General features: G+C 43.1%; 1 protein-coding gene across 5 annotated transcripts in view; it reads left to right on the top strand.

The window, feature by feature from the left end:
- Positions 1-27534, top strand: part of TTC23L (tetratricopeptide repeat domain 23 like) — a 40403-nt gene that overhangs the window by 11576 nt on the left and 1293 nt on the right. For 4 of the 5 annotated variants that reach the window (XM_075932575.2, XM_075932567.2, XM_075932573.2 and 1 more), the window contains 9 exons: positions 2147-2297; positions 3969-4094; positions 4314-4491; positions 8401-8509; positions 18575-18702; positions 20699-20848; positions 21770-21852; positions 24943-25168; positions 26183-26493. In XM_075932575.2, coding sequence (XP_075788690.2) covers positions 2147-2297; positions 3969-4094; positions 4314-4491; positions 8401-8509; positions 18575-18702; positions 20699-20848; positions 21770-21852; positions 24943-24982 — 965 coding nt within the window. In that variant the 3' untranslated portion in view covers positions 24983-25168; positions 26183-26493. Of the gene's footprint in view, positions 1-2146; positions 2298-3968; positions 4095-4313; positions 4492-8400; positions 8510-18574; positions 18703-20698; positions 20849-21769; positions 21853-24942; positions 25169-26182; positions 26494-27534 lie in introns of those variants that run through there. The other variant, XM_089779430.1, reaches the window with a different exon arrangement.

Below are 27534 nucleotides of genomic sequence, written 5' to 3'. Positions count from 1 at the left end.
TCCTGGTTCTGAGATGTGCAGGAGGTCACACTAGATCATGATAGTCCCTTCTGGTTTAAAAAAAAACAAAAAACTATGAATCTCTAATGCCATTATTATATAAATCAATGCTATGCCCTCACTTGGAATACTGTGTTCAGTACTGTCACCCCATCTCAAAAGGGAGATAATTGAAATGATTCCTTCCTATGAAAAAAAACAAGGAGATATTTAATGAAATTGAAAGGCAACGTATTTTAAAATGATATAAGAAAACACTTTTTACATTACAATGTGGAACTCATTGCCACCTGATATAGTCAAAAAGCAAGAGTTTAGTGGGGCTCAAAAAAGAATTAGACATTTATATGGATAATGAAAATGTCCACAGTTATAATCCTGTTAACTTTTAAAATCATCTTTGTACAATCATAAGTCAGCTATTAGTTGATGGAAGTTTGGAAGAAACTTCTCCTATATCCAGTTTTCATTTTTTTTTCTAAAGCAGCTGGCGTGGTCATAGAAAAACACTGGATCTAACCCAGGAGAGTAACTGTTCTTATGCCTTGCCTGTACAAAGCACTATGTTGTGCTCAGCATTGCAATGCTTAGCTGATGTAGGAGCCGAGATCTCATTTTGAAAAGGGATTTAGCAACTTTGAGTACAGTGTGAATATCTATCAAAATCAGGGCCTATGTGTGCTCACCATAGAGATAAGTAGTAATGATAAGAAAAAGTCTGTAAAGAAGAAAGGGAAAATATTTTGCAATAGCTCTGTTTTATCCTGGTTATCTCCTTTGCTGGTGGTGAAAAAGAAGGTACATGGAAAGAGAAAATTTGTGGCAGAGATCCCTGAAATGGGATTATGGCCAACTATTTCCAGCTCAGCTGAGGATTTGTTTTGGGGCTTACTGACATGCTTTCCTAAACTAGAATATGGCATCTGTGAACCAGCGTCCCACAGAAATGGAATCTGGCCAGCTATATGCAATACTGTACTCAGAACTGCTTTACTTTCCTGGCTGCTTTATCATTTTACCAGGGCCGGCCCACAACATTTTGGCACCTGAGGCAGGGAGCTGAAATGACTACCCCATGCCACCTTTTCTCCTGCCTGCCTGTTATGTCTTTTGTGCCCTCCTTCCTCCAGCACAGCACTCCACCATCTCTGTGCATCTAGAGCAGAGAGAATGCATATGCACCAGCAGCAGACACAATTTTCTACACTCTGGGTCCTAATGGCGCCCCCCCACAGTCTGGCCCCTGAGGCTCAGTTAACCTCATGGTTAGGCCAGCCAGGGCCGGGCTAAGGGGTGGGCTAGCCAGGCACCAACCTATGGGGGGGCGCCCAGCTCCCGGCAGGCTGCAGCAGCCGCCCAGGACAGGGGCTGTGTTAAGCAGCGCCCTTCCCCCAGTGGCTGCAGGGCCCTGCACGGCCAGGTGCAGCCCGCCCCGGGCTGCACACTATCAGCGGTGGCTGGGCCAACTGGGCAGTGCATGCGCCGTGCATCCGCCCATGCGTCCCGGGGGCTGGCCCACGCATGCGTCCTATACCCGGAGGAGGGGCTGCACATCCCGGGGGCAGGCCTGCACATGTGCCATGTGCCCAGAGGCGGGGCCGTGCGCTCTGGGGGGCGGTGCCGTGCACCTGGGGCCTACGGCGCCAAAATGGCTCGGGCTGGCCCTGAGGCCAGCCCTGCATTTTACATACAACAATGAATTGTTTTCTTCCTGAAGGTTCTCCACTCATCACAAGAATGATGGGGGTGTGCTGTATTGATGTTTGGGTGCATTGTATGGGAAGAAGGATGCATTAGGACTATTAATGATAAAACATGGCAAGTCCCCTAAAAGGTGTTTCACCTGGGGAATGTTGTGCGAGCTATGACTGCTGTGTGCTTTCATCTGCCTGTTTTCCCTACTTGTTACATTTTCATCTACACAATTGTTCTGATAGCTATTGATTTATGTCTGTATTAAATACCTTTAAGGTCCCCCTGAAATTCTCCTTATTTTTTCTTATACGTCTGGTGTGAAACCCTGACCCCAATAAAGTCAATTGACTTTAGCAGAGCTGGGATTTCACCTTTAGTGTCTAAATTGATACTTATTTTCAGTTTGAAGTTGCTGTTGTTTTTAATAAGCTCATTCATTGTCTTCTCCTAGGTCTTCCTGCACAAGCCATAGAGCATGCTGAATCAGCCAAACGTACCATGCTGACTGGGAATCATACACCTCCAGAGGACAAAATAGAAATATTAGGAACTCTTGTGACTATCTACTATATCTTGGGTGTAGCACATCTGGCACAGAACAAATATCCTTCCATTTGACAATACTACTTCATTATTAAAATGCCTAATACACATTTGAATACTATATATTTGAGAGAGTTTGTCCCTCTGTCTAAGAACTCTCCCTAAAAGGTAAGAGCTAGGAACACCAAATTTGGTATGCAGCTTCCTCTTATCATAACTTAAAGCAAGGTCAGGGTTTGGATGTGCCTGGAATAGGAGGGCTGTGCTATATAATGACCACAGTGAGGCAGCAGGGGATCTGGAATGGAAAGCAGGGACAGTTACACTATATAATATAACACTATAATGGGGGGGGGGCAGCAATGGGCGAGAGATGGGGACCTAGGTAGCTATAACCCTGCAGGGGTTAAGACAGAGACAGCTATCGACAGTATATCTGAGTTTGTCTGTGTTTCTGTCTGTCCCGCAGCTAAAGGACATGCACCCCTCCCCCGGCTGTGCCCACTGGAGCTGCAGTGGCCATGGAGAGATGCTCCTCTTCAGGCCCCAACGTGCTGCAGTGAGAGAGGGCTGAGGTAGTCCTCTCTCCCAGGGGCAGCCTGCATACTGAACTCATCCCCAGCCCCACCCCAGAGCAATGATTTAGATGAAGAAAAACAAAAAAATAATTGAATTAAAGACCAGAGCAACACTGGGTAAATCTTCTATTATATAATAATTGTCAGTATTTATTATGTAGTATTATTCCTCTTCCAAGTGCTCTATACAATAACTAAGTATTCAAGTGGCACAACATCCTTGTGAGATAGGTGGGCATTTGTTCTTATTACAGTTGGGGAAATCAAGGCCAAATAGGTTAAATACTTTCCCAAGACTACAGGAGGAGTCAATGTCAGAGCCAAGTTTGGAATTAAAACTAAAAACACACATTTTTAACAGTTGGGATGATTAGCCATTAGGTGGATTGTCCATCATGAGAAGTCTTCAAATTGAGAATAAATGTCTTTCTGAAAGATACATTTTATTCAAATACAAGTATATTAGGCTCTAAACAGAAGAAACTGGATGAAATTTTTAAGTTCTGTGTGATACAGGAGGTCATATTAGATAGTTTAATGGAACCTTTTGGACTTAAATCTGTGAAAAATGTCTCCTGTTCGGCACATCCTCTACACACTTTTTACTCACCAATCCTATTTTGCTGTTAGAGCTACGCATCAACCCTGATATTTTTATTTCTCTTTAGAGTTTTGTTGCAGAAAAGGATATCAAATAGGATTTGTACAATGGTAACATTTCACTAAAAGGCTCCACCAAGCCAAAAATCCTACATGAAGCCCAGATGAAAAATCAATGCAAAGAATTTTAAACCCTTTCCTTTTCCTGCTTTCCCACCATCCCTCATATTCAAGCTCTCCCTAATCCTTGTTATCTTGTGTTCTTCATTCTCTCTTTAATTGTAAATGCTTCAGGATGGAATGTGGTACATTTGCAGATCTTTGAAAACAAAGATGACAATGGATTGTAATGAATAACGTAATTTACTATATCCCTTGACTAAGTTCCTCAAATCTATCTCCTGTAAGTGTGTGACAGGAAATCCAAAGCTTCAAATGTGTATTAATTATATTACAAAAGATAGCGCTACAAAAATGATTCTTTTCTGGTTTGTTTCTGCCTGTTTCGTTTTGTTTGTTTACTAGACTGTGTTTTTTCCTTGACTGTCCCACTGGCAAAGAATCCTATCTTAGTCTGCAGAAGGCAGAGAGACTCATGGAAGAACTAAAAGAACTGAATGGGACAATGACCGTGGGATTAAAAATATCTGAGAAAGATTTAGTCATTGCACTGGGCAGGTAAACAAACAAAAAAACCTAAGTGAACCTTATGTGTAGGAGCTGGGGCTTTTATGTAAATCACACGTTATAATTCCATTTGCAACAAAAAATGGATTAGTACAAGGGTAAAAGACTTCATTGGGAGTTTGGTGTGTGCAAGGGGGAAAAAGCATTTATCCAGTGATGTGCACAACAATATTTTTACTAGAGAACCTAACTTTCCCCACTTTCTTTCAGGACATGTTTGCAGCAAAACAAATTGGTCTTTGCCACGGGTTATTTTGAAAAAGCGGTTGATGCTGTAATTTCAGCTGAAGGAGACACCGCTCCAGAACTGATACATCTTTATCAGAAAATTGCCCAAAGTGAGCAGCTGAAAAAAAACCATGAAAGAGCAATAGGATATTTATTACAGGTAGGACATCTTATAAATCTTGTTAGAACAGCAGGACTAAGTGAAAATCACAGCTATTAGCTGCTATGATTGAAGTTTAATTCATTTGTTTGATAGTAATGTTAGCAAGGATCTGCTGAAGAATCTGAACAGGAAACATAGCCAAGGATGTGAATGTAGTATAGTGAACAAGAATAGCCACATTGGCCCTAATAATGGCATGTAAGACCAAACTCATTGCTGACATAAGCAGGCAAGATTTTCATTGACATCAGTGAAGTGACACCCACTTCACACAATTGTGAAATTTACCCCTCTCTTGTTCATTAAAATTCCTATCCACCTTCACAGATAATGTAGTTGCTTATGAAAAGAGCTTTACTAACATATATAAAATCTCAGAGGAGTAGCTAGTGATGTTTAAATGTGTAAGAGAAATTATTCTTGGAATTTCTTTAGAGAGTTCTACTCTAAAAAGTCACTGCCTAAAAAATCTCATATGTGAATCCTGTTTGTATCTCTATTCTTTCCTTACCAAATTGAGCTCAGTTTACAATTAAAAAAAGATTTCCCTCTAACTGCCCATTCTATGAAACTAGCCTTGGGTCTTCTGAAGGCAGCACCTGTAATAAATATTCTGCATGCCAAGTCATGCCCTCAGAGGCACTTGTTCAGCCTTAGAGCAGTTTGGGGTAGTACAGATGTCACAGTTTGGCCTTGTTGCTTAGCAAACAGTTCTGGTGATGCTGCACAATGACTAGAACCCAGCTTGGTTTCCCATTGCTCTGTGAGCTCTACAAGGCTGAAAGACATACTTTGCCATTCAAGCCAGCAGCTGTGACTTTGAATAATCAGACACCTGGTCTGAGCAGTAAGAAGAGACCGTTTTTGCCCACTTTGAGTAGAACTGCATTTTGAATTATCTTCATTTTAAGAGACATTGCTCCTTAATCAGAAGTCCTCTGCATTGTTGGCCCACCTCTTGTGGGATTTGAGCACTCAGACATCAGTGATGGGAACAGCATTAGAATCTCAATGGAAGAAAAGAGATTGGGGTGCCTCTAATAAATAGTAACATAGTTTAAAAATTGCATCCAGGATTGAATTAGAGCTAAAATGTGTGTTGCACTGCCATCTGCTGCTCTGCCTCTTGTTTGCTGTGAGAAGGGGTGTATAAAATATGTACTAGGGAGTCCTGGATATGAGGAAAGTCTAGGGTTTCCAACTTTGTAATATTTTAAAAATGAACACTCCAGCAGGAGTGCTGGAATCCACCCCACTGGCAGCAGGTTAGTATAATTTTTGGCAATGCCCAGAATGGTACCAAGTCCTGCTCCGCCCCCCCCCCCCCCACACACACCTGCCTTGTAAAGGTGTGTGGGGGTGTGTGTGAGTACTCTGGACCTGGGGTAGGACTGGGGATGAAGCTTTTGGGCGGGGCTTGGGGCTAGGGCAGAGGGTTTAGGGTGCAGGAATATGGGCACTGGGGTGGGGATGAGGGTTTGGGGGTGTGGAAGTGGCTTAGGGCTCGGAAGAGGGGTAAAGTGTAAGGATGTTAACTAACGGGTAATTTACTAGTTGAATAGTCGATGGAATTTCCATCAACTACTTGACTAGTCAATAGGCACTTCCGCATTCCTGCTTTGAAATGTACAAGAGCTCCAGCCGCACAGCTGATCCTGGGGTCCGCTCCGAAGCAGCATTGCAAAGGGGCAGCGCCGCACAGAGCCCGGAATCAGCTGTGTGATGCTGCCCCTTTGGAACACTGATGCTTTAAAGTACCCTCTCGTCCCCTGTCTGATAGAGGCAGCAATGTGGGGGAGAATTGACTAGTCGACTGGACTATCCGATAAGCATTTGCTTATCGGATACTTAACATCCTTAGTAGAGTTCAGGAGGGCTATGATTCAAGTTGAGCTGGAAATAGCGGTTTGGAAAGGGCTAGAGCTAAGTTCCTCTCTTTTCCTTCCCTCCCCCCCCCATTCCCTTCCTCTCCTCCCCCCACTTCCAGCATGACATGCACTCACGTAAGCCCCAGGCAGGAAGGAGTCCACTTGGAGTAACCTGAGAGGAGGGGATTGCCATGTGCCTCCTTCCCTTCACAGACACACCAATCAGACTGATGCCAGTGCTGCTCCCTATAGCCAGGCTTCAATGGCAATGGACAGCAAGGAAGAGTACTTTGAGCAGAGCTGCTTGTTGCAGGAAGAGCAGGGAGCAGGTCAGATCTCTCAGATGAGGCAGCTGTCAGGGACAATTGGGGGAGATGCATGGGGGTCAGCAGGTAGGGCTGGGTGACAGACCCATCCCCAGTGTTGTTGGAGCCTAGGCCCCTCAGGCCCATAGAACTCACCATCTCTGCCCTTCTCCTCTTCCCTCTGCCTGGATTGGGAGGGACTTGCCTGCACAGCCACAAGAATGGCCATACTGGGTCAGACCAAAGGTCCATCTAGCCTAGTATCCTGTCTTCCAACAGTGGCTGACACCAGCTACCCCAGCAGGAATGAACAGAACAGGTAATCATCAGGTGATCCACCCCCTGTCACCCATTTCCAGCTTTTGCCATTGATGGACCTATCCTCCATGAATTTATCTAGCTCTTTTTTGAACCCTGTTAAAGATCTGGCCTTCACAACATCCTCTGGCAAGGAGTTCCACTGGTTAACTAAGTGTTGTGTGAAGAAATACTTCCTTTTGATTGTTTTAAACCTGTTACCTATTAGTCAGGTGCGGGAGCTTCAGCAGTCCATCACAGATAGGAAGTGAGGCCTTGGTTGAGTAGGAGCTAGCACAGGTGATGACCATGATCCAATCCCTGGCCCCTGCCATTATCAGACTTTTGATGCCAGGTCAGTAGATCTGATTGGACCCTTTTCAGTTGGTTTTTGTGGTCAAAAAACAAATACCTGCCCATCCTAACCAAGTCCCAAGCATCTCCTCCACAGTGAGGCTAAGGCTATGTCTCTATTGCAGAGTTAACCTAAGCATCTACATTCAAATCAAGTCCTCTAGTGGCCTTGCTCAAATGAGATGGCCATGGTGGGGGAAAAATAAACACTTGACCTGCACAGAGTGGTTGTGTTAGCTGCTGACAGGTTGTGCTAATTTGGGCTATAGCTTCTGTTCCCTGATGGGCGAGTCTACAATAGTGTTAAGGCGACGAGGAGTCCTGTGGCCCCTTATAGACTAACTGAAGTGTAGGAGCATAAGCTTTCGTGGGCAAAGACCCACTTCATCAGATGCAATGGTGTTAAGGGTTTTTAGCTGTGTGTTACCACTAACTTGGGTACCATAGTTAAAGTAACTCTTCAGTGAAGACAAGCCCTCTGAGCAATTCAGAGGATAATACTGTTTCTCCTAGTCTACTAAAAAGTCTCTTCTGTGATGTTTGATTCTTTACCATTGTCACATGGTAATTTCCTGCATAATTTTGCTCCCCACTCTGTGGGTCTGGAGAGTGAAAACCCTGACTTAACAGTCTGCCACATCAAGTAGAGGCAAACCAGTAGCTGCAGCTTTGAAACCACACAAAACTACTTCACACTGTTTAAATAGTCCACCACCATCTTTACAGACCAAAGGGATAAAAGTTAAAAACGGCTCCAAACACCATTAATCTAAATATGGACCTGAACCAGAATTTGAAAATAGCCTCCATTTTTAATGTAGGTTCAGAGCAAAGCCCTGGGAATACATACGTCTAACTCCTCATGGGTTGGAAGCTTCTACTTCTTTCTATTAATAAACAAGAAATCTTTGTTTGGTGGAATTTTCTTGTTCCAAAGGGTTGGTTCCTTTCTACATCTGTGGCTAACTCTGCAAAGGTGGTGGTGTCTACGAAAATAGTTACCCATCTCTGAAGAAGGCTACTTACTGTACCAGTGAACAGTGTTTATTTAGCATAATAATCTCCATCTCCATCTTTGTTAGGCACATTCCATTTGCGTGGCTCTGCACAAGAAACTTAGTGCTGAAGCTGCTCAGACGGGGCTGTTATTGGGCAAAGCATATGCTGCAACTGGAGAACAGCAGCATATTGGTAAGTAAGGAAAAGGTTTCCAGTACACAGAGTTATGATTCTTCTAAGGCCTAATGTAATGCTGTAACATGCAGACAAGACAAGGGATTCTAAAAATGTATGCAGCCTACTTAGGAATATGCCCAATAATAAAAATGAGCTGAACTGTGGAATATTCAACACTTGAAGTTTGTGGGATCCATGTCTGGAACTGGCTCTTCACTCCACCTGCAGTGGGACAAATTTTGCCCTCAATTTACCTATGTGAGCCCCACTGACGTCAGTGGAGTTTGCATAGGTGTCTCAGTGCAGATGCTGGACCATTGCATGTAACAGAAGATGAAGTGCTATTTTCTAGGCAATATAACACCTAAAAGATCAAGTGTTTAATATTCCCTGGATTGGTGGATTTTTTTTTCCAGTGTGAATTCCCTTTTGTGCTGTCTTTAGTGAGAGTTTCCATTGATTTTCATTTCCCTTGACTTCAGTGAGAATTTTAGATGTGAGGAAAGCAGTATTGGGCATGTGCTGTGCATCTGAAGAGCTTTATTAGATGGCAAGGAGCTTGGTAAATGCCCAATTAAGGTTTCCAAGTGATAGTGTCCTTCCAAAATTTCAAGTTCAGCAAAACTCAAACCAGGAAATACTTAACTCTGCCCTGCTGGTGCTGGCAATTGCCACTGGGAATTATCTGCATGCACTCCAGTTGCATTCCCTTCTTGCTAAATGAAAGTGTATTTGGTGCAGGAATAATTTGGAGCCGCTTTGGTGAGCTGTGATTGTGATGTGACAAGATCTGGGTCTGAATCTGTGCCTATTTTCACACCTAGATTTGCAGTTGATGTAATTATTACCAAGCCACAGTGACCTATGACCTTGCTTTTATATAGTGTTTTTCATCAACAGAAATTCCAGTCTGCATCATTTTAAAACAGAATTGTGTAGCTTGTGTCAGTAGCAGGACACTGGGATCTTCTTGCCATCGGTATTGTAGTAGTAAGGTGGGATTTTAGAGCAGACTGTGGCTTTAATAATGGGTAGGGGAAAGTACTAGGTTAGGTGGTATCCTTTGTGAAAGTGTGAAGGGGTTGTAAAAGGCTATGAAGTGGTTTCTAAATTTTTGCAGGAGTGGAATTCTGTCAGGGGAGCAAGCTCAGTGTTTGAGTCTAGGTCAAGGGCAGATAGAGCATGTCCATTACAGTGAAGAGGCAAAGTGGAAGTTATATAGGTGTTGTGGGGCATGACACAGAGGTCAGAGTTAAGGTTACGTGGTTGTCTATCTTAACTCAGTATTTCCAGAAATGTTTGTTATAGGAGATAGCAGCCATTTAGCCAATTGCTATTATCATCTAGGTTTACAATTGATATGCTACTCTACCTAGGTAATAATCAAAAGACCTAGAATTTATACAGTACTTTCATCAGTAAAGCTCCAAGAACTTTGTCAGTAACTCTCTGCTGGAGATGACAAACTAAGGCACAGGTGAAGTGACTTGCCCAAGGTCACCCAGCAGGCCAGTAGCAGAGCAAGGAATAGTCCAAGTCTAGTGGTCTTTCCATTAGTCCAAATGTTACTATGTGACCTCAGTTCTCCCCCCTGCTCTTGTATATGTTGTTATAGTGGCATGGGGATAATGGTTGTGCTCAGAAACATTTGCAGTGTGTAGTTACTAATAGGGTTGGTGAACGAAAACTCATCCATGGCCTATAACCGTTTGACTTTGATGACTTGGTTGTTTCAGTAACTTCAAGAGTGTGAGAGAAGAGTGGTGTGTGTGTTATCCCCCCTTTATCCCTGGCCCCGCCTTTCTTTGTAACATGTAGCTCCCTTCCCTCCCCCCCTCCCCCCCGTCCCACAACAATGCTTCCTGCTCCCTCTTCCTTCCCCAGCACCAGGGATTTGGAGCAATCAAATTATTGAATTGTTCCGCTCCAGCACCAACAGTGACTGCTCCAGCTGTGCTCCAACTCCCCTCCATTCTCCGACTCAAATTAATCTTTAATTAAATAAAAAAGTGCATACTGTAATTTTGAAAAAAAAAACATTATTTTTATTCAGTTTTAAAACAATTTAAATGTCATCAACAATGATACAAACTAGAATCATTCATAATTCAATCTGTAAAAAATTATTGCAGCAATCCAGTCGTCTTCCATAGCCTGCCGCAGATCATTTAAAATGAACTTTAAAGCCAAAAACAGTCGCTCTACACTAGCTTGAGTTATTGGCATGCTTGAAGCAATTCTACAGGCAGCCTGAAGGCGGTGTGGGTAGCTGTAAATGGCCTCAAACACAGACTTAACTTTTAGCCTACCAATAGACTCCATTGCCTCACAATCTTCCCGAAAGTTTCTCTCGAATAATGCTTCATTACAATTATGAATCACAGAAACTCGCCAGTATCTTTCTTGTTTATCCAATTCCTTTTTGAAGTCGTCCTCTTCTGAAGAATTAGTGCTTGAATTATCTCCATTTCCTTGTGATGGTTGAAGATGTCTCAGGGATGGACGCTCGAACAAGTTCAGAGTGGAGACGGAAGTTTGAGAACAGCCTGCTATTTCTGAAGAATGTGAACTTTCCAAAATCGCAAATTTGATTGTTGAGGATTCTTTTTGTTGTGTTTCATTTTCTTCAACCTCTTTCTCTGAGTTCAAATGTATCAATAGATTTTGTTTTTCGAGTCATCGAGCAATATCAAGGAGCCCTTCCTTTGCCTTTGGTATTTCCCTTGAGGTAAGACGAATCTGATACCGTGGGTCAGCAAGGAAATTAATATTGTCAAAAAGCTTCTTTTTGCATTTCTGCATGGAGGATAGAATTCCTTCTGCAATTTGTCCACCATTTTCTTGCAAGAATTTTGACAGTTTTCACCATTCCTTCATTAAAACTCCCAGAGTTACATCAACAGCTTGAAGATTCACAGTTATTTGGTTTGGCTTTGCCAAGGGGTTTCACAGGTTCTTCACTTCGTCCCGTTCAGCTTTTGTTAACTTGAGTTCTCTTGTTCCAGCAGCAGCCACTTGTTCACAGTAAGATTGAAAACGAGAAGCCAATCAATCATCGCAAATGTTGAACCCCAGCGAGTCACAGTATCCAATGACTGAGTTACCCCATGTAGATCAAGCAGAACACTTCGAATTCTTGGGGTTCGTAGTTTGAAAACGACTTGTCGAATTTTTCCAGAGACTTCTTTGCATGTTCTTTGTTCAGTCCATCCCAGATTGCCAACTGAACAGTGTGAATACCACACCTCATCAGTTGGACTTTTGAGTCATCCTCATGAAGCCATGTTGAAAGTATGAGGCTAGGGTCATTAACCCATTGCACAGCAGCATCCATGTTGAATTCGATTTCATCCATTCCTTTAGTTCCTTCATCAGGCAAAATAGCTTCAGTTCTGTCCACATCCCAGTTTTCAGAGGTAGAAATGGTTTCATTGTCCTCGCTGAAATTTTTGACTGCACATGTCATGTTTACTGCATTGTCAACACAGATGCTCAGCACGTACATTTCACTGATCCCAAATTTTTCTAAAATAGCTTTTACTTGACTTTTCACGTAGGAAGAATTGTGTCGCCCTTCAGTGTCAATTATGTCCAAGGTTTTAACCACAGCTTTATCTTTTCTTCCTTCGTAGTATTGAGCATTGATTGCAAGGAAATTTGTTTCCACGGGTTGCCACATCTATTTTTAGGTAGCACAATTTTTGCTGCAAAGCTTTCTTGAGCTTTTCATGACCAGACTCAATGTGCTGACAACTAAATGACGAAAAACACCATGCCCTGTCAAAACGCCAAGCTGCCGACCCATTTCACCTGCAATTTTTTGGAATCCTTTGTTCTTTACCTTCTTTTGCCTGAAGGTAGTGAGTGGTGTTGACCTCAAGCAAACCATTTCCATCAGCCCTTCATGAAAATTATCAACATCCATGGTGACTGTAACCTTTGAGAACTTAAAATATGAGTCCAGTTTTGTTTGCTCAATTTTGGGTTTCTTTTCAGATGAAGTTTCACAAAAAATATTTTCTCCAGGAGTTTTCAAAGAGCCAGATGAACGTTGTTTAGCTGCGTCAGCTTTCTGTTTTGCCTCATCTTCCTGGTCCTTTTTATTAACCAGAGTGCATAGTTTTCAGGATGGTTACGTTTTACATGCCGCCAAAGGTTGAAACTTTTCACGGCACTTGCTTCACTTGTCTTGAAGCTACATGGTTTGAGCTCACCATTCACTTCCTTTTCCACCTTGTACGTTGCCGATTTCTTCTTTGTTTTTCCCAAAAGCCCAAATTTGGGCTTTTCAAATTCAAAAGTAAAGACATCGTTGAGATCCTTTTCCATAAATCGGCTATCAGTCATGGGGGGCAGATTTGATTTTTTTTGTTGTTGTTGTTGAAGCCATGGCCAAATCTTCCTGTGCTGCTACCGCATCCAAATGTTTCTTGTTATGATCCCTGAAAAGCAATTAACAAAAGCAGTGCATTTTTTAATAATGTACCTGCTTGTGATATCTTAACCACTTAAGGTACTTCAAATTTATTTTGGATTTCCTGGACAAAAATCATCACATTTTCTTTTTACACAAATTATTATTAAAATATATTTTAACATGTTTCTTGCAGTTTTAATGAAGTAAGAAGTATTTTTAATATACATAATTAATATAAATTTTTATTTATAAATTGCAAGTTGGTTTTTCTTATGAAATTTTGCAGTAAAAATATTCAAAATATTTTCCAAGTTTTTAATTAATATCTCAAAAATGCTTTAATATAGATATATCAATGAAATGTGGTATGTGCTGTAGTGTTAGTACATGCTATTGCTGATCTACATTAATTGTTGGGAAGTAACGAGGCTACATGTTACTTAGATTAGTATGTGTTTATTTTCAACTTTGTATCTCACTAATCTACGCAAGTACGTACTCGCCTAACCTTGGCACAAGGGTGGGAGCAGTCTGCAGTGTTGCTGGATGTCTGATAATTATCTGATTCTTTAATAAAACATATCTCAAAAAAACTTTGTAAGTTTGTATCTGTGCATTAAATCTTGATTTCAGCCAAGTGAGAATAACTGTGACGTATTTCACAAAGCGGTAAAGTAGATGTTAATATCAATTGTTATACAATCTGAAACTTTTTGGCACCTTTAGGACTTTCTTGCTAAAATATCATTCATTTTGGATTGAAAATGATCCAAAAGGGAGAGAGGCTCAAACTATCCAGGAGAAGCAGGGTCCCCTAGATTTCAGCACACAGAAGGGGAGGATTCAGGGCTGGTAGGGCCCCCCCACCCCAAACCCCCCAGCTGAGCTGTGCTGCTCCTCATGTTTTTCAGTCCTTTTGGTATTCTCCATTCCCACTCCTCTTAATCCCTACTCTATCCCCCTTTCCTGAGCCCCCAACCTCCTCTACAGCCCATTCTCATGCTCATAGTACCCCATCCCTAGGAACAGACCCAAACCTCTAATCCAACCGACTCTTGCTCCACAGGCACCCACCCCCTCACTCAGTGCACAGTCTCAGCTATAATGTATGTTCTTTTCAAAAATATTTCCAGGATCTTCTGAGTGTTCTGCTGTGCTCAGATAGCATTTGGTGGGTGCCCTCATACCCACCAGCTTGACAGTGGCAGATTTCCCTCCAATATTTCCAGTGCATTCTCAGATTTCTGGCCAAGCTGGATTTCTAACTTCAAAGTTGCAGGCTCAGAGAAGTATTAAGTGGCCTATTCATTTCACTGCAATGTTCTTGGCTGAATCAGAATGCCTGGTGAAGAGGCGTACAGTCTGAAATGAGCCCTCTGAGCCTTCTGAACTGTTCTATTCATGGCAGTGGGTGTTCTCTTCTCCCCTGCCCTCTCCAGCGCTGAAGAGTTTGACATTTCAAACATACTGTGCGCAGTTCCTCACCCTGTCTCAGCAGTGTGTTTGTGTGCACTACAATTTAATGCGGTTACACAACTATTCAATTATCCGACAGCTAACATCCCTAGATCCTGGAGATGGACTCAGACTACACCAAAGAGACAGGAGATCCCAGATATAACAAAGAGGGAGAGAGACTCAGATACCAAGCTGTCCCTAGGGTGGTGCAGGGTCTGGGGCAACCCCTGCCCTCCCACCATGCCCCAGGTGCAGGCCCCAGGGCAGCCCTCCCCTACTACAGGCCACACCCATCCTGCTCTGCCCCTACCCTATCTCTGTTTCCCCTTACCTCCTACCCTACTTGATGCAAGCTGGGGGCTGGGTAGCAGCAGGGTGCCATGGAGAAGCAAGGCGCAGCCGACTGGGAGGACAGGACAACAGGGTGGAGCAGTGCAGGCTGATGGGCTGCTCCAGGTCCCACCACCAGGGTAAGTGCTGGGGTGGGTATGGGGTGATCCCTGCTGTTGCCTTGCACCCATCACATCCGTACGGTGGTTGAAGCTGCTACTCCAGGCCCCCCAAAGCACAGGACCTAGGGCAGCTGCCCTGAACCATCCTATGGATGGGATGGCTCTGCTCAGACAATCCAGACCCTCCCAGACAAGCAGAAGGGGAGAATGTGAGGCTGACCAACACCAATGCCTCTGTTCTTCTGCAGGCCCCCTGGCCAGTGTCCCTTGGCTAAGGCCCACAACCACTCTCCCCCACCCATTCCTCTTTCTCCTCCCCCTTGATGAAATGCAGAGCATCTGTTGCCCCACTCCTGCCTCTAAAATGTTCCAGCCATGCCAGCAAGCAGTCATATGTCTAGTGGTTTTTTTTACAAAAGTATTTTGATTGTGCCCCTTAAACCCATGCCCAAAACATATCAGATGGAGACAGATCTTCCAATCTTTTCCAAGTTTGTGCCCAATCTAGAGCTTGAACGGACGCTGACTGGCTGGGTCAGATTTAGAGGATTACTACTTATCCATCAAGCAGAGCTGCCAAGGGAGAGGCAAAGGGGGCAGTTGCTTTGGGGCCCAGTGATTTTAAAAGACCCAGGGCTCCAGGCTACAGCTGCCCCTGATACTGTGGCAGCAGTGGTGGCTGGAAACCCAGAACCTTTAAATTCCCGACGGGGCCCCGTGTGACATGTCCTTGTGGCAATGGGGCTTTCTGGGGGAGGTGTGGTGTGGGCAGTGCTGAGGGCTGGCTGCCCCTGGCCTCACCCCTTCTGGGGGAGCCCAGAGTTGAGCCCCTGCCATACCTTCCAGAGCCCAGCGAAGTCTGTCACCAGCCCTGCGCTCAAGCTAGCTATCTGATGTGAAAGGTTGAAGACTAACAGTCCAATTAACTCCTCTATCTGCACATGTTCCATGTAATCTAATAGGCAGGCAAATAGATTAAAGCAATTTCTTTTTGCAGTTCAAGTTTAATATGATTCCCCTAAAGCACTGGAGGGTGTTGTGCACTCTTTTGGAGTAATCCTTGGGTGTCTGAAACCCTGGAGTGATGATCTGAGCCCTGGCTTGATCTCTATCTGGGAGAAAAAATAGGTTGCTAGGATCTGTCAATGTTAACAAAAGCAGGGTTCTTTTTACCCAGGAGCTGAATCTTGGGAACTCCTTGGCCAAATAGTCATCCAGATTTGGGGCTATCAGAATCCTGCACCCCCATGAGGCACACACAATTTCAAAGCAATACAAGTAAGCATGTAGATTTTAGATTACTTAGAGTCAAACTTTAAGCAGAAAGCTAGTCAACTATAACAGAGGTGCCACTCTACTCTACTCAACATTTTCTGGGAGTCCAGATCACTTAATACACTGAAATAACCAGTGCATTATATCCTTCATTTTAAAATAGCACCACATAGGAAGACAGTCCCAAACTATGGAGGTTCTGTGCAAGTGGGGAAAAAAAAATATTGAAGTCAAGATCCACCATGTGGATCTGGGGAAAAAGATTGCACTGTCTCTTATGAGGTAACAAACCAAATTATATAGCCATTCCCAGGAACTAGGAAGACAGAAAGCTGAATTCCCTCATGCAGCCGGAGGTGTAGGCATATGGTGTGGCTGCAAACCATTTATGGATGTGATATTGCACTGGCATAATTGACTCCACTGATGTCCAACATAAACTTACCGTGCCTTCTGTGGGAGGTGGTTAGGCCAATGCTTTGCTACATTCATAGAAAGATTCTGTAATGCTATTGGTAAATGCAAGCCCTGTCTGTCTCAGGAGATTGCTAATGGTCTATGGCAGTGTTTCTCAACCTTTTTTTATATAAGTTACCCCTTTTTCAAAATAGGGGAGAGAGAGAGAGAGAGAGAGATTGATTTATATATAGATATATATATATATTTATATATAGATATATATATAAAATAAAGTACACCCAGTACCTACAGTTTTCAGACACACACAATTTTTTTCTACCGTAGCAACACATTTGTTTAAAGAACTTAATTATAGCCGGGTGCATGATGAAATTTTTGGCTGTAAAAAGTACAAAAATACAGGCAGTCCCCGGGTTACGTACAAGATAGTGACTGTAGGTTTGTTCTTAAGTTGAATCTGTATGTAAGTCGGAACTGGCGTCAGCCGCTGCTGAAACTGATCAGTTTCAACCGCGGCTGAATCTGGATGCCAGTTCTGACTTACATACAGATTCAACTTAAGAAACCCAGGCGTCCCCAAGTCAGCTGCTGCTGAAACTGATCAGCGGCTGATTCCAGGAAGCCTGGGGCAGAGCAACTCTGCCTCGGGCTTCCTGTAGTCAGCCGCTGGTCAGTTTCAGCAGCGGCTGACTTGGGGACGCCTGTGGCAGAGCAGCTGGGGTGCTGCTGGGTTGCTCCAGTAGCGCGGCTCCTTGGCGCTACTGGAGCAACCCAGCAGCACCCCAGCTGCTCTGCCCCAGGTGTCCTGATTCAGCTGCTGCTGAAACTGACCAGCAGCGGCTGAATCAGGACGCCTGGGGCAGAGCAGCTGGGGTGCTGCCGGGTTGGTCCGGAGCGGTGCTGCGGGACCAACTCGGCAGCCCCCAGCTGCTCTACCCCAGGGGTAGGCAAGAAAAGCCTGGTCTGCTGGGGGGGAGGGGCACTAGCTGCACCCCCGGCCCCCAGCAGACCAGGGGGACAGGTGCAAAGCCGCGGAGCACGCCCGCAGCGGGACAGCTCGGGCGCGCTTGGGCTGTACCCCTGCGGGCGTACTCAGCGGCTTTGCTCTCTGTCTCCCTGGTCTGCAGGGAGACGGGGAGCAAAGCCTTAGAGCACGCCCGCAGCGGGACAGCCCAGGCGCGCCCGGGCTGTCCCGCTGTGGGCGTGCTCCGCGGCTTTGCACCTGTCCCCCTGGTCTGCTGGGGGGGGTCCAGCAAAGCTGCTGGACCCCCCCAGCAGACCAGGGACACCAGAGCAAAGCCGCCGCCTGGGCGTAAGTCGGATCTGCGTAAGTTGGGGACTGCCTGTAATAAAGTGCTGTAAAACTTAAAACAACAATTCAGTTTTCTCCAAATTTCAGTTGTGGTGACGTATTCCGCAGACTGCTCTCGAGTACTCCTTAGACTACTCATACCACTGGTCTGTGAGACTTTTTACACTTGATCACCAGATTTCTGCTTGGTAATGTCATCTCCCATCACTCAATGGCCTTTGGTCTGTAAAGTGAGTTTGCTGGTCTGAGTCCAGACCCCACTGAACAAATGTCCCCAGCATAAACATTACCACTCCACCCTGCATCTTCAAGAACAGTCTCAGTGGAGAGGTTCAGGAGCAAATAGCCATGGAAATTGAGTTACCCTTACAAGTGGTTTGTCCAAAGGAAGGCTGAGTCTCACTGACAGGACAGTGTGGTGAAGCCTGTACATGCACTGCCATGCTTTGCCTGTTCTGTTGATAAAGGGGACTTCAGTGTAGCAGGTTTTCATGTGCACCAAAGCTATTTTGTTTCACTTTTCCTTATTAAAAATAACTTCAGACTTCAGTGAAGTTGTTTAGGATGTAAGTAGGGTCCACATTTAGCCCTCTGCATTTAAAGATGCCAGAAACATCTTTTTATATCCACCAAGTTAAATGATTAATAAAATCTACTATTTTTATAGGATTCTTACTTGTGTTGGAGCTGAGATGTCCTGTTCTAAGAGAGGGCCAGTCTGTAATAATTACTGTGCTTATTTTTAGAGGCAGCCGAAATGTATTTTACAGAGAGTCTGACTGCATATGAGGCAGCATTGGGTGCAAAGGATGCCCTGACGCTTACTGCCATTGAGGAATTCAGTAAATGGCTTGTACAAGTAGGGAAAAACCAGGTAACACCAAATACTAGCTTATAAGCTCATTTATATGCCTTAGTGTTTGCAGCTATATAGAATATGCATGTGCAGGTGTGTGCTGGAAAAAAAACCTTACCTCCTTTAATTGCTCTCTTGGGCTTTCAGTTCCAAGGATGTTATGGGAAGTGGAGAGGAACGGTTTGAAGAACCCCTTCTACACCTACCACAGGAAGACAGGGTATCAGAGGAGCCCCTTCACCAGTGCTATGCCACTGGGAGATCCCCTTACATTGCATACTTCATGGACTAACTTTGCACTGGCACTAAGGCCCAGACTCCACCGGTTTCCATCATACTGCCAATGTGGGTGAGGGGGGAAGCAAAAACATTGAACCAACAGCAGCAGTGCTTGACATGGAATCTCCATGCATCTTAGTATAGCCACATGTATCACCTCTTTGCTAGCCAGTGTAAAGTCCTCAGGAGATATGCTGCTGCTCCCACTCAACTCGGTGGGAAATACTCCTATTAAATGCAAGAGGAGAAAGTGTGGACCTCCCTAGAGTTCTAGGTCATCTTATTAATAATACACCTAACAGTGCATATTAGGAATTGCTCGAGCTCTTATTTAAAGTCTGGGTCTTACCAGGCTGTTTCCACTGGGAGGAGAAATTGATTATAAGAATTAGGTATTTATTTGTAAATAAACAGTAATGCACCAACACCTTATTCCCACTCACCATTTCCACACCTACCTTTTCAGCCAGTTCTGTGCCCCAAGAAGGTCTGTGTCCAATCTCTCTCAGGGCTGTTCTCGTACTTACTTCCCATGCTGTGTGCTGGTTTCCCCTTGCTATCACACAGAGCCACCATCTGCAATCAGTCGATGCCCCCAATGCTTAATTTTGTAATCAGCTCCCAGGGAAACTCCTTTCGCCACCTGGCTTAGCTCCAGCTTCTCTTTGCATGCACTCTAATGTCTTGGATGGTGGTTTCTACCACCTCCAGCTAGCATATTCCACAAAAGAGCTGGCATACCCATCAGCTTTAACAAGATCTGTGATTACTGATAGCTCAAGTATCAGAGGGGTAGCCGTGTTAGTCTGAATCTGCAAAAGCGGCGAGGAGTCCTGTGGCACCTTATAAACTAACTGAAGTGTAGGAGCATAAGCTTTTGTGGGCAAAGACCCACTTCATCAGATGCATCTGACGAAGTGGGTCTTTGCCCACAAAAGCTTATGCTCCTACACTTCAGTTAGTCTATAAGGTGCCACAGGACTCCTCGCCGCTTTTGCTGATAGCTCAAGACATTCTTGATGGCAGCCACTAACACTTTACAGTATAACATTATGTACAAGGAGTAAAGTCCTGGCCCCACTGAAATCAATGTGCTGATAGTCCAGTCCAGAATCTGTGATATTGATTTCAGTGGGGCTGGGATTTCACACTATAATTTCTCCCATTTTTATGAAGATCCTGTTTCTACATGTTTTGATTCCTCCATAAGTAATATTTGATGGACAGAGGGATTTTTATGCAAGTTTGATCTCTCTGTTTTCTTGGAAAGTAAGCAGTCTCTCTAAGGGACAGTTCGGCAAAAAATAGGAAACTAAAGGTAATATTTTCAAAAGTAATTTTTCCCTGTGCTTATTTTTAAGGTACAGTATCTTCCAGTGTTTTTTGTGATACAAAATTATACATAGTTCAAAATAGTACATACTTACATCATAGTGTATGACCCTTCACATGCTTATCGTTGAAATACTGGACATGTCCAGTCTATGTAGATCATGGGTCAAAGAATATTAGGTGTCAAATAAAGAGGTCACTGTACCCACATTTCCTTAAAGATCAGTGCACAGAATTATACACTATATGGGTTCTTTCTCATTGGAGAATGGCTATAGATCTCAGGAAGCATCAGTGTTAAACTCCAAAAGAGTTAAGCATGCAGCAGTTAAGTCATTAAAATATGCTGATCCAAAAATGAATATATTTTATTCTATTTCTCTGTTTCATTTTTTTTCTGTAGCAGGCATACAGGCTGCTGAAAGATTCATTAAAGTCCATCATAGACACCTTTGGTGATTTTAGTGAGAAGACAGCTGAAACTTACCATATTTTGGGCAGTATCTGCCTAACAGAGGGAAAAGTCAGAGAGGCTTACCAGCTGTTCAGTAAGGTAATTATAACTGCATTGCTAGTAACACCCCTGCATCTCTATCACTATTCTGCATTGCTAGTGTTTTTCTTGGATATACTGCCACATAGTGTTTGAAAATGTAAATGCACACTAATTTTCCAAACTATAAATCCTCTAGAAATGTTAGGCTTTATATCTCTAGACATAGATAGGGAGTCTGATATGTGGATCACACTGATGGTAGTAATGAGTTTTACCCATGTATACCCATCTGCTGTCCCACGTCCTCACCAGGATTTGGGTTCTGTGGACATTTGAGGATAGATCTGGCTAGCAATGATGCACCCCACATTTACTCCCCCTGCAGAAAGCTGATCCAGGTGATCAGTTGGGATTTAAAAGTGCTAATGGACCACTATGACAATTGCTACCCCACAATTGGGGAGAGAAAGCAGAATACAAAACTCTGTGCTGTTGTGGGGAGGAGGAGAAAAGAGCTTCCCACTAGTGGCAGCATGCATCTATCTCCTGCCTTAGAAGCCCTCCTCCCACCCCCCCAGTGGAATGAATAAAAAGAAGCTATATGAATTAAACTGTAAAATGACTTCTCTCCCCTCTTAGCCTGGGAGACTCTAGCCCTAGCCAGCCACTATGCCTCAGTGTCCGCATCTGTATAACAGTGACTAATAATACCTGTAGCATAAAGGTGTCATGCAGTGATTTGATGCAAACTGCTGTATAACACTGCTGTTGTTATTTATATTATGCCTGTGTATTTAATTCTACAACACTCAGCCATTTTTAAAAATATTCCTCTGATGTTATTGAAGTCCTTTATAGGCACTTGAGCTCGTTTGCTAATATATAGAAAACTAGGCATAATTAGTACTTAGGAACTGTGATTTGATTTTAATTTGGGTTATATAATGTATCACTTCCTGTTCATTTTCTGCTAAACAGCGTTTGGCGATTCAAATAGCTGTTTATGGGCCTCGTAACAAGAAACCCAAAGAGACGCAAGATCTCCTGACTGCATTAGAGAGGTGATATCATCAGCATTATTATTTATAGTGTAATATTATATCATTCTTGTTATTCCTGAGAACGCTCATGACACTGTACCTGCCCCAGGACACGTAGCAGGTTGCTAGCATCAAATGTTCATATCTGGAGTCTTATTTAATAAAGAACAAAATTAAGCAGAAAAAACAACAAATGGTCTGGTAGCACTTTATAGGCTAACAACATGTAGATGGTATCATGAGCTTTCATGGGCACAGCCCACTTCTTCAGATGACCGGAGTTAAAAATTAAGCTGGGATTTCTGACAAGAGGAGGGGGGCAGGAGTTGGACTCTGAGCTGCAGATCTACAGAGGCATAGGGCAGGAGGACTCTAGGCTAGTGGGGGTGAAGGGCGGCAAAGTAGCTCCCACTGTAAGTTAGAGCAATCTTGTAAGTACAGCCTGTGGCTGGGTAGCCAGTGGATTGCCAGTAGTCTAGCTGCCCTGGAACATTCTGTGCTATCTTGCTCCCTTTGCACACACCATATGTTACAGAACTGACAACTCGTTGCTTCTGTGCATGCGTGTGGGGGATCTGGAATGGATGCCAGAATCAGTGCCTGGATATCTCATGCAATGCAATTAACCATGGCACATGGAGCCTTTTTCCATTGAATTACTGGTTCTAATTCACATCAGGTTAGCGGGTCTGAAAGTTGTTACTGTCTGGTATTTGTTCAGCGAAAACAGGTTTCTAAAATTTCTTGCTCATTTGTTCCCACTGAATTCTGTGTTAATTCTCCACTTGATTGAGTGCTGCTATTGCTCTTTTAGAAGTTAATCTAAGGATTAGGGCTGCAACTGTGAAAATAAATCTTTGAACTACAGCAATTTCATTCAGAATGATAATGTTCTATATTAGCATTTTTATTTTCACTCATCTATTTAACCCCTGCTACTCGCTAAACCTTGTGCTGCGTATGTGTAGAGTACTTTACATGGCATAGTTTAGACAGGCTAAACTATAGTTTAGACCCCAAAGGCTACGTCTACACTGGCCCCTTTTCCGGAAGGGGCATGTAAATTTCACCAGTCGTCGTAGGGAAATCCGCGGGGGATTTAAATATCCCCCGCGGCATTTAAATAAAAATGTCCGCCGCTTTTTTCCGGCTTTTAAAAAAGCCGGAAAAGAGCGTCTAGACTGGCCCCGATCCTCCGGAAAAAGTGCCCTTTTCCGGAGGCTCTTATTCTTACTTCAAAGTAAGAATAAGAGCCTCCGGAAAAGGGCACTTTTTCCGGAGGATCGGGGCCAGTCTAGACGCTCTTTTCCGGCTTTTTTAAAAGCCGGAAAAAAGCGGCGGACATTTTTATTTAAATGCCGCGGGGGATATTTAAATCCCCCGCGGATTTCCCTACGACGACTGGTGAAATTTACATGCCCCTTCCGGAAAAGGGGCCAGTGTAGACGTAGCCAAAGAGTTTACAATTTAAACTAGTTGGATACACTGAAAACAAAGAATGGGAATAGAGAACACTATAGAACACAATAGGAGGTGAGCAAAACAAGTGAGTCTTAAAAACAAGGTATAAAAAGAACTAGAGAGTGCTTAGTTCATGGGAAACGGAAGCATAAGTTCAGTGTGACATAAGGCACAAAATCATGAGTAGAAGGAAGGGACTCAACCACCATTATGGAGAGGATAATGAGCAGGCATAGGCTAGCAGGAATATAATAAATGGAAGGCTATGTTGTATTAACTATTCCTGCCCACTGCCCAAAAAGTTATCCAGGATTCAGCAACCCAGTTGTTTCCATTAGAAATTAATGAGACGAGTCAGATATTTCTTTTATTAATCCCATTTATTTGCAAAAGATATATACAGCATCCTGTTCCTCTGAACACAATAGAAATAAACAGCAGCAGGCAAGTTTCCCATTCAGAAATCCACGTCTGTCTTCTCAACTAACATTTTGTCCACAATTTCACTCCTGGCTTCCTCTCAGAGCCAACCTCACCCTGTTTCCCTCACTGTCTCTTGGCTTTCTTCTCCTGAAAAAAACAATATGCTCCACCAGTCAATGTGTGAGTTCCTGCATTCACAATCAGTCCCAGGGAAACCAAGCCTATTTTGAGTTAATTCTTCTTCAGACCTTGCTCGTCTCAAATGGATGCATCTGTTGTTTTAGTTGCCTTTCTCCATAAACCAGATTAATTGCTTCTTCCATTTAGCCTAAATAAAAGGTGTCTATCATGCCCATGAGCACTCATATCTGTCAATGTCTGTAGATCAAAAACTCACTTGATGGCAGCCATTGGCCATTCCAGCATAACATTATTATTAGCAAAGTGCCAGTAGTGCACTCATCCTTCTGAAGCACAGGAGATAATGCAGTCTCACCCCAGGAATTCCCATTCTAAACTGCATGTGAGATGACCTAAGTGAGATAAGAGAACAATTCCTTTACACCTTTGTTGGGAAACCTGACAGAAACATGGATTTTTCTCAGTTTTTCCAGTACTTCACAAGGCACCAAAATGTAGTGGTTATCTTGTGAAATGATCACTGTATCCTTCTGAACCAGAGCATGAATCTCAAAAGGCAAGATGTTTGGGTACAATTTGAGTAAGGCATTTAACAAAATACAGGACTATGTAGCACTTTAAAGACTAACAAGATGGTTTACTAAAATATTGAGATAAGTATCTAGAGCAGTGGTCCCCAGTGCAGTACCCATGGGAGCCATGGCGCCCGCCGGAGCATTTATGTGCACCCGCCGAGTGATCAGGGCTGGTCCAAGCCATTCTTGCGCCCCGGACACCGGGCGCACATGCGGCCCCACCCCCCAGGCATGGGCGCAGCCCCACTCCCCAGGCACGCGGTGTATGAGCGGCCCCACCCCTAGCAGCCCCAAAAAGGTTGGGGACCACTAATCTAGAGAAATGGATAAACATAAAACTTGTAGAACTAATCTGAGCTGTTGAGTCTCATTTTATAAAAAAGCAGGTCTTATGACATTCTCTGGTTTGCCTAATGAGAAAACACAATTTTCAGGGATATGTAGTCTACAAATAAAGAAATATGAAGAATGCCAAGGAAAATAAAATTACCTAATGTTTCCTCTATTGTAGGTCTCCAGCAGTCCATGAAGGAAACAGACTTGTGAAGTAGATAAAATAGACAGCACTGAAGAAAACAGTTGGCAAAAAATGTTGGATTCTTAGCAATTGACAGCAAAGTAAATCTAAATTGGAGGATTAATGTGAGAACTCAAATACAATCTACTTGTTACCATTAACTCAACAGAAAATTCTGTTTATATTTGCTTTAGTTTAGGAAAAAGCATCAACGTTCCAGGTAAACTTCCCCCTCCTATTCTTCCCTCATTTTTTTATTATATTTTTAAGGTCTGGGTCTAATGTAGCATATCAGATATTTTACTGATGGGAATTAAAAATGTGTATAAATTTCAAAAGTCTTGATTAAATGACTGCCTGTGGGAAAGATATAGCAATACATATTTACATACATTTAAAAGCATTTATTTGAAGACATTCCACTAGACTTTGGTAATGAAAGCAGAATATACATAATGGAGAAACCCAGACTAGACCCTTATTCCCCCCACCTATTAGTATATTTGCCTTTTTATAATCTAACCATGGAAAGTAACCCAATGTGTTAAATATAGTCTGCTTTTAGAACTTCAGCTAAGAAAACAGAATGATTAACTTCATTCCCAAGTTTAATTCTCATGCCTATGGTTTGAATCAGGATATTGGATGGCTTGCACATTATCAACCAACTAACCAATGAAGGTGCTATCTTCCTTTCCAAGTGCTAACGGTTCTTATCAGTCTCCTGTAACTACTCAGTCTTTAAGATGCTACTAGACTTGTTTAATTTTTTCCTGTTACAGACTCACTCGGCTATCCCTCTGAAGCTTATCTACTCACTGTCTTTTTTTCTTCCTCCTCTTCAATTCCTCCCCCCCCCCCCCCCCCCGCCCTCCACACACCTTATTTATCCTTGGATCTGGACTTCCAACACTCCCGTTATCTGAGGAAGTAGGTTGTACCCACAAAAGCTCATACCACCATCTACATGTTTTGTCTGTAACAGGAAAAACTTAAAAAACAACTCGGCTACCCCTCTGATTCTTTGGATGTGGAATTCCTCTAACACTTGAACTTCACTACAAACTCTGTTAGAACAGAGCCATGAAGAGTTGAGTTTGCTAATATAATGCTGATCACAATTATGCACTCAATATTAGACAGTGTTATAATCATGATTCAGAAGCCTAAGCCACTTTGGATCTTAGGCATTTTTTAAAATTTGACTCAAAGACGATCACGTTTATCATTGCAGAACTTAGTCATTAAGCTCAGGATTCAACTTGAGGCATGGGTGCATGCCAGAGCTAAGAAGCATTGGGGCCAACATGCACTACTTTCCAGTGGTCTTGTCAGCATAATAGCCACTAGCCCATTGCTATGACGATCATACCTCTCTCTGAGGGTTTCCCCATGTTTGTGGAATCCGCCATTATTAATTTAGAGGCCTGAGGTCTGTGCTTCATAGTGGCACAGAGACCTTAGCAAAGATCCGGTGCCTAGGATACAAAAAGAACACTACATAATGCAGTTCTGAATGTTTACAATAAAACTGTTTAATCACTACTGGCTGCTAGTACTATATAGTTTGTTTTTATTTCTTTGTTCTTGCCAAGCTCACAGTTGGTGTAAAACAGACTTGTACATATACAAATGAAAATAGTTTTCATAACCTTTAGGCTTATGTTCAAAAGTAATGTCAAGTCACAGCTATGTCTTTGAACACAACACCAGGTTGTTCAAATCAGAAATGTTGTACCAATAAAAGCAAGCAGGATCTAATGAGCGGGAATAAGGCAAAAAGCCACATTTATTATAAAAATAATAATAAAGAATAAAAAAAATAGAAGCAAACAATGTTGTTTAACTACTTATTCCTATCACTACTTAACCCTTATACATATATATATATTCATATTCATTCATTCATTCAATCAGGGTCTGTGTATTTGTTATAGTTACCAGCCTGGAAGTTGCTTGTGACAGAATACTGGCCAGGTATTCTGTACACAAGTGATGGTAGTGGGGAGTGAAGTCCTGATCAGATGCGCATCTGAACTTGCTCGTGGGCTGGCAGCAAAACCTTGGACTCTGACTCCATAGTCTTTTAGTCCAGTTCTTATAGGAATTTCTTCCTATGCCAGTCTATGGGAATTGCTGCATCATGCTGATGTCCAGGGTGGCTGTCAAGTGCTTGTCAGTGATCTCATAGGGTGGACCTCCAGTACTTAGTTTTCTCCACTTGACAACTTTTGGTTGCACTGGCACCTGATGCCTTCTTCAGCCCTTTGTTGCTGCATTCTCAGGCTGGCACCTCTCAAAACCATTCATTCATTGTCCAAGCACTCTCTCTCTTACATACATTCCCTAATTAATGTTTCCCATACAGTATTTTGTATAATAATAACTTTACATATACAAGAGTTGTAGTTACAAAACGTCACAAGTTTCTGGGTGGCATTTCTTAAAACATTCTCTCTCTGAGTGCTGAGTTAGTTACTGTTATAGTTACAATGTTTCACTTTGAAGCAATTAACCCTAATCGCACAATGCTTTGAAGAGAATGGGCGTCAATTATGTAACAATAAGTTTGAGCTGCCCTGGGAC

The sequence above is a fragment of the Pelodiscus sinensis genome, chromosome 6 (genome assembly GCF_052426305.1).
Source record: "Pelodiscus sinensis isolate ZL-2025 chromosome 6, ASM5242630v1, whole genome shotgun sequence".
In the NCBI taxonomy this organism is placed as follows: domain Eukaryota; kingdom Metazoa; phylum Chordata; order Testudines; family Trionychidae; genus Pelodiscus; species Pelodiscus sinensis.
Note: the sequence above shows the minus strand (reverse complement) of the source record. Positions and strands in the feature narration are given on the sequence as shown.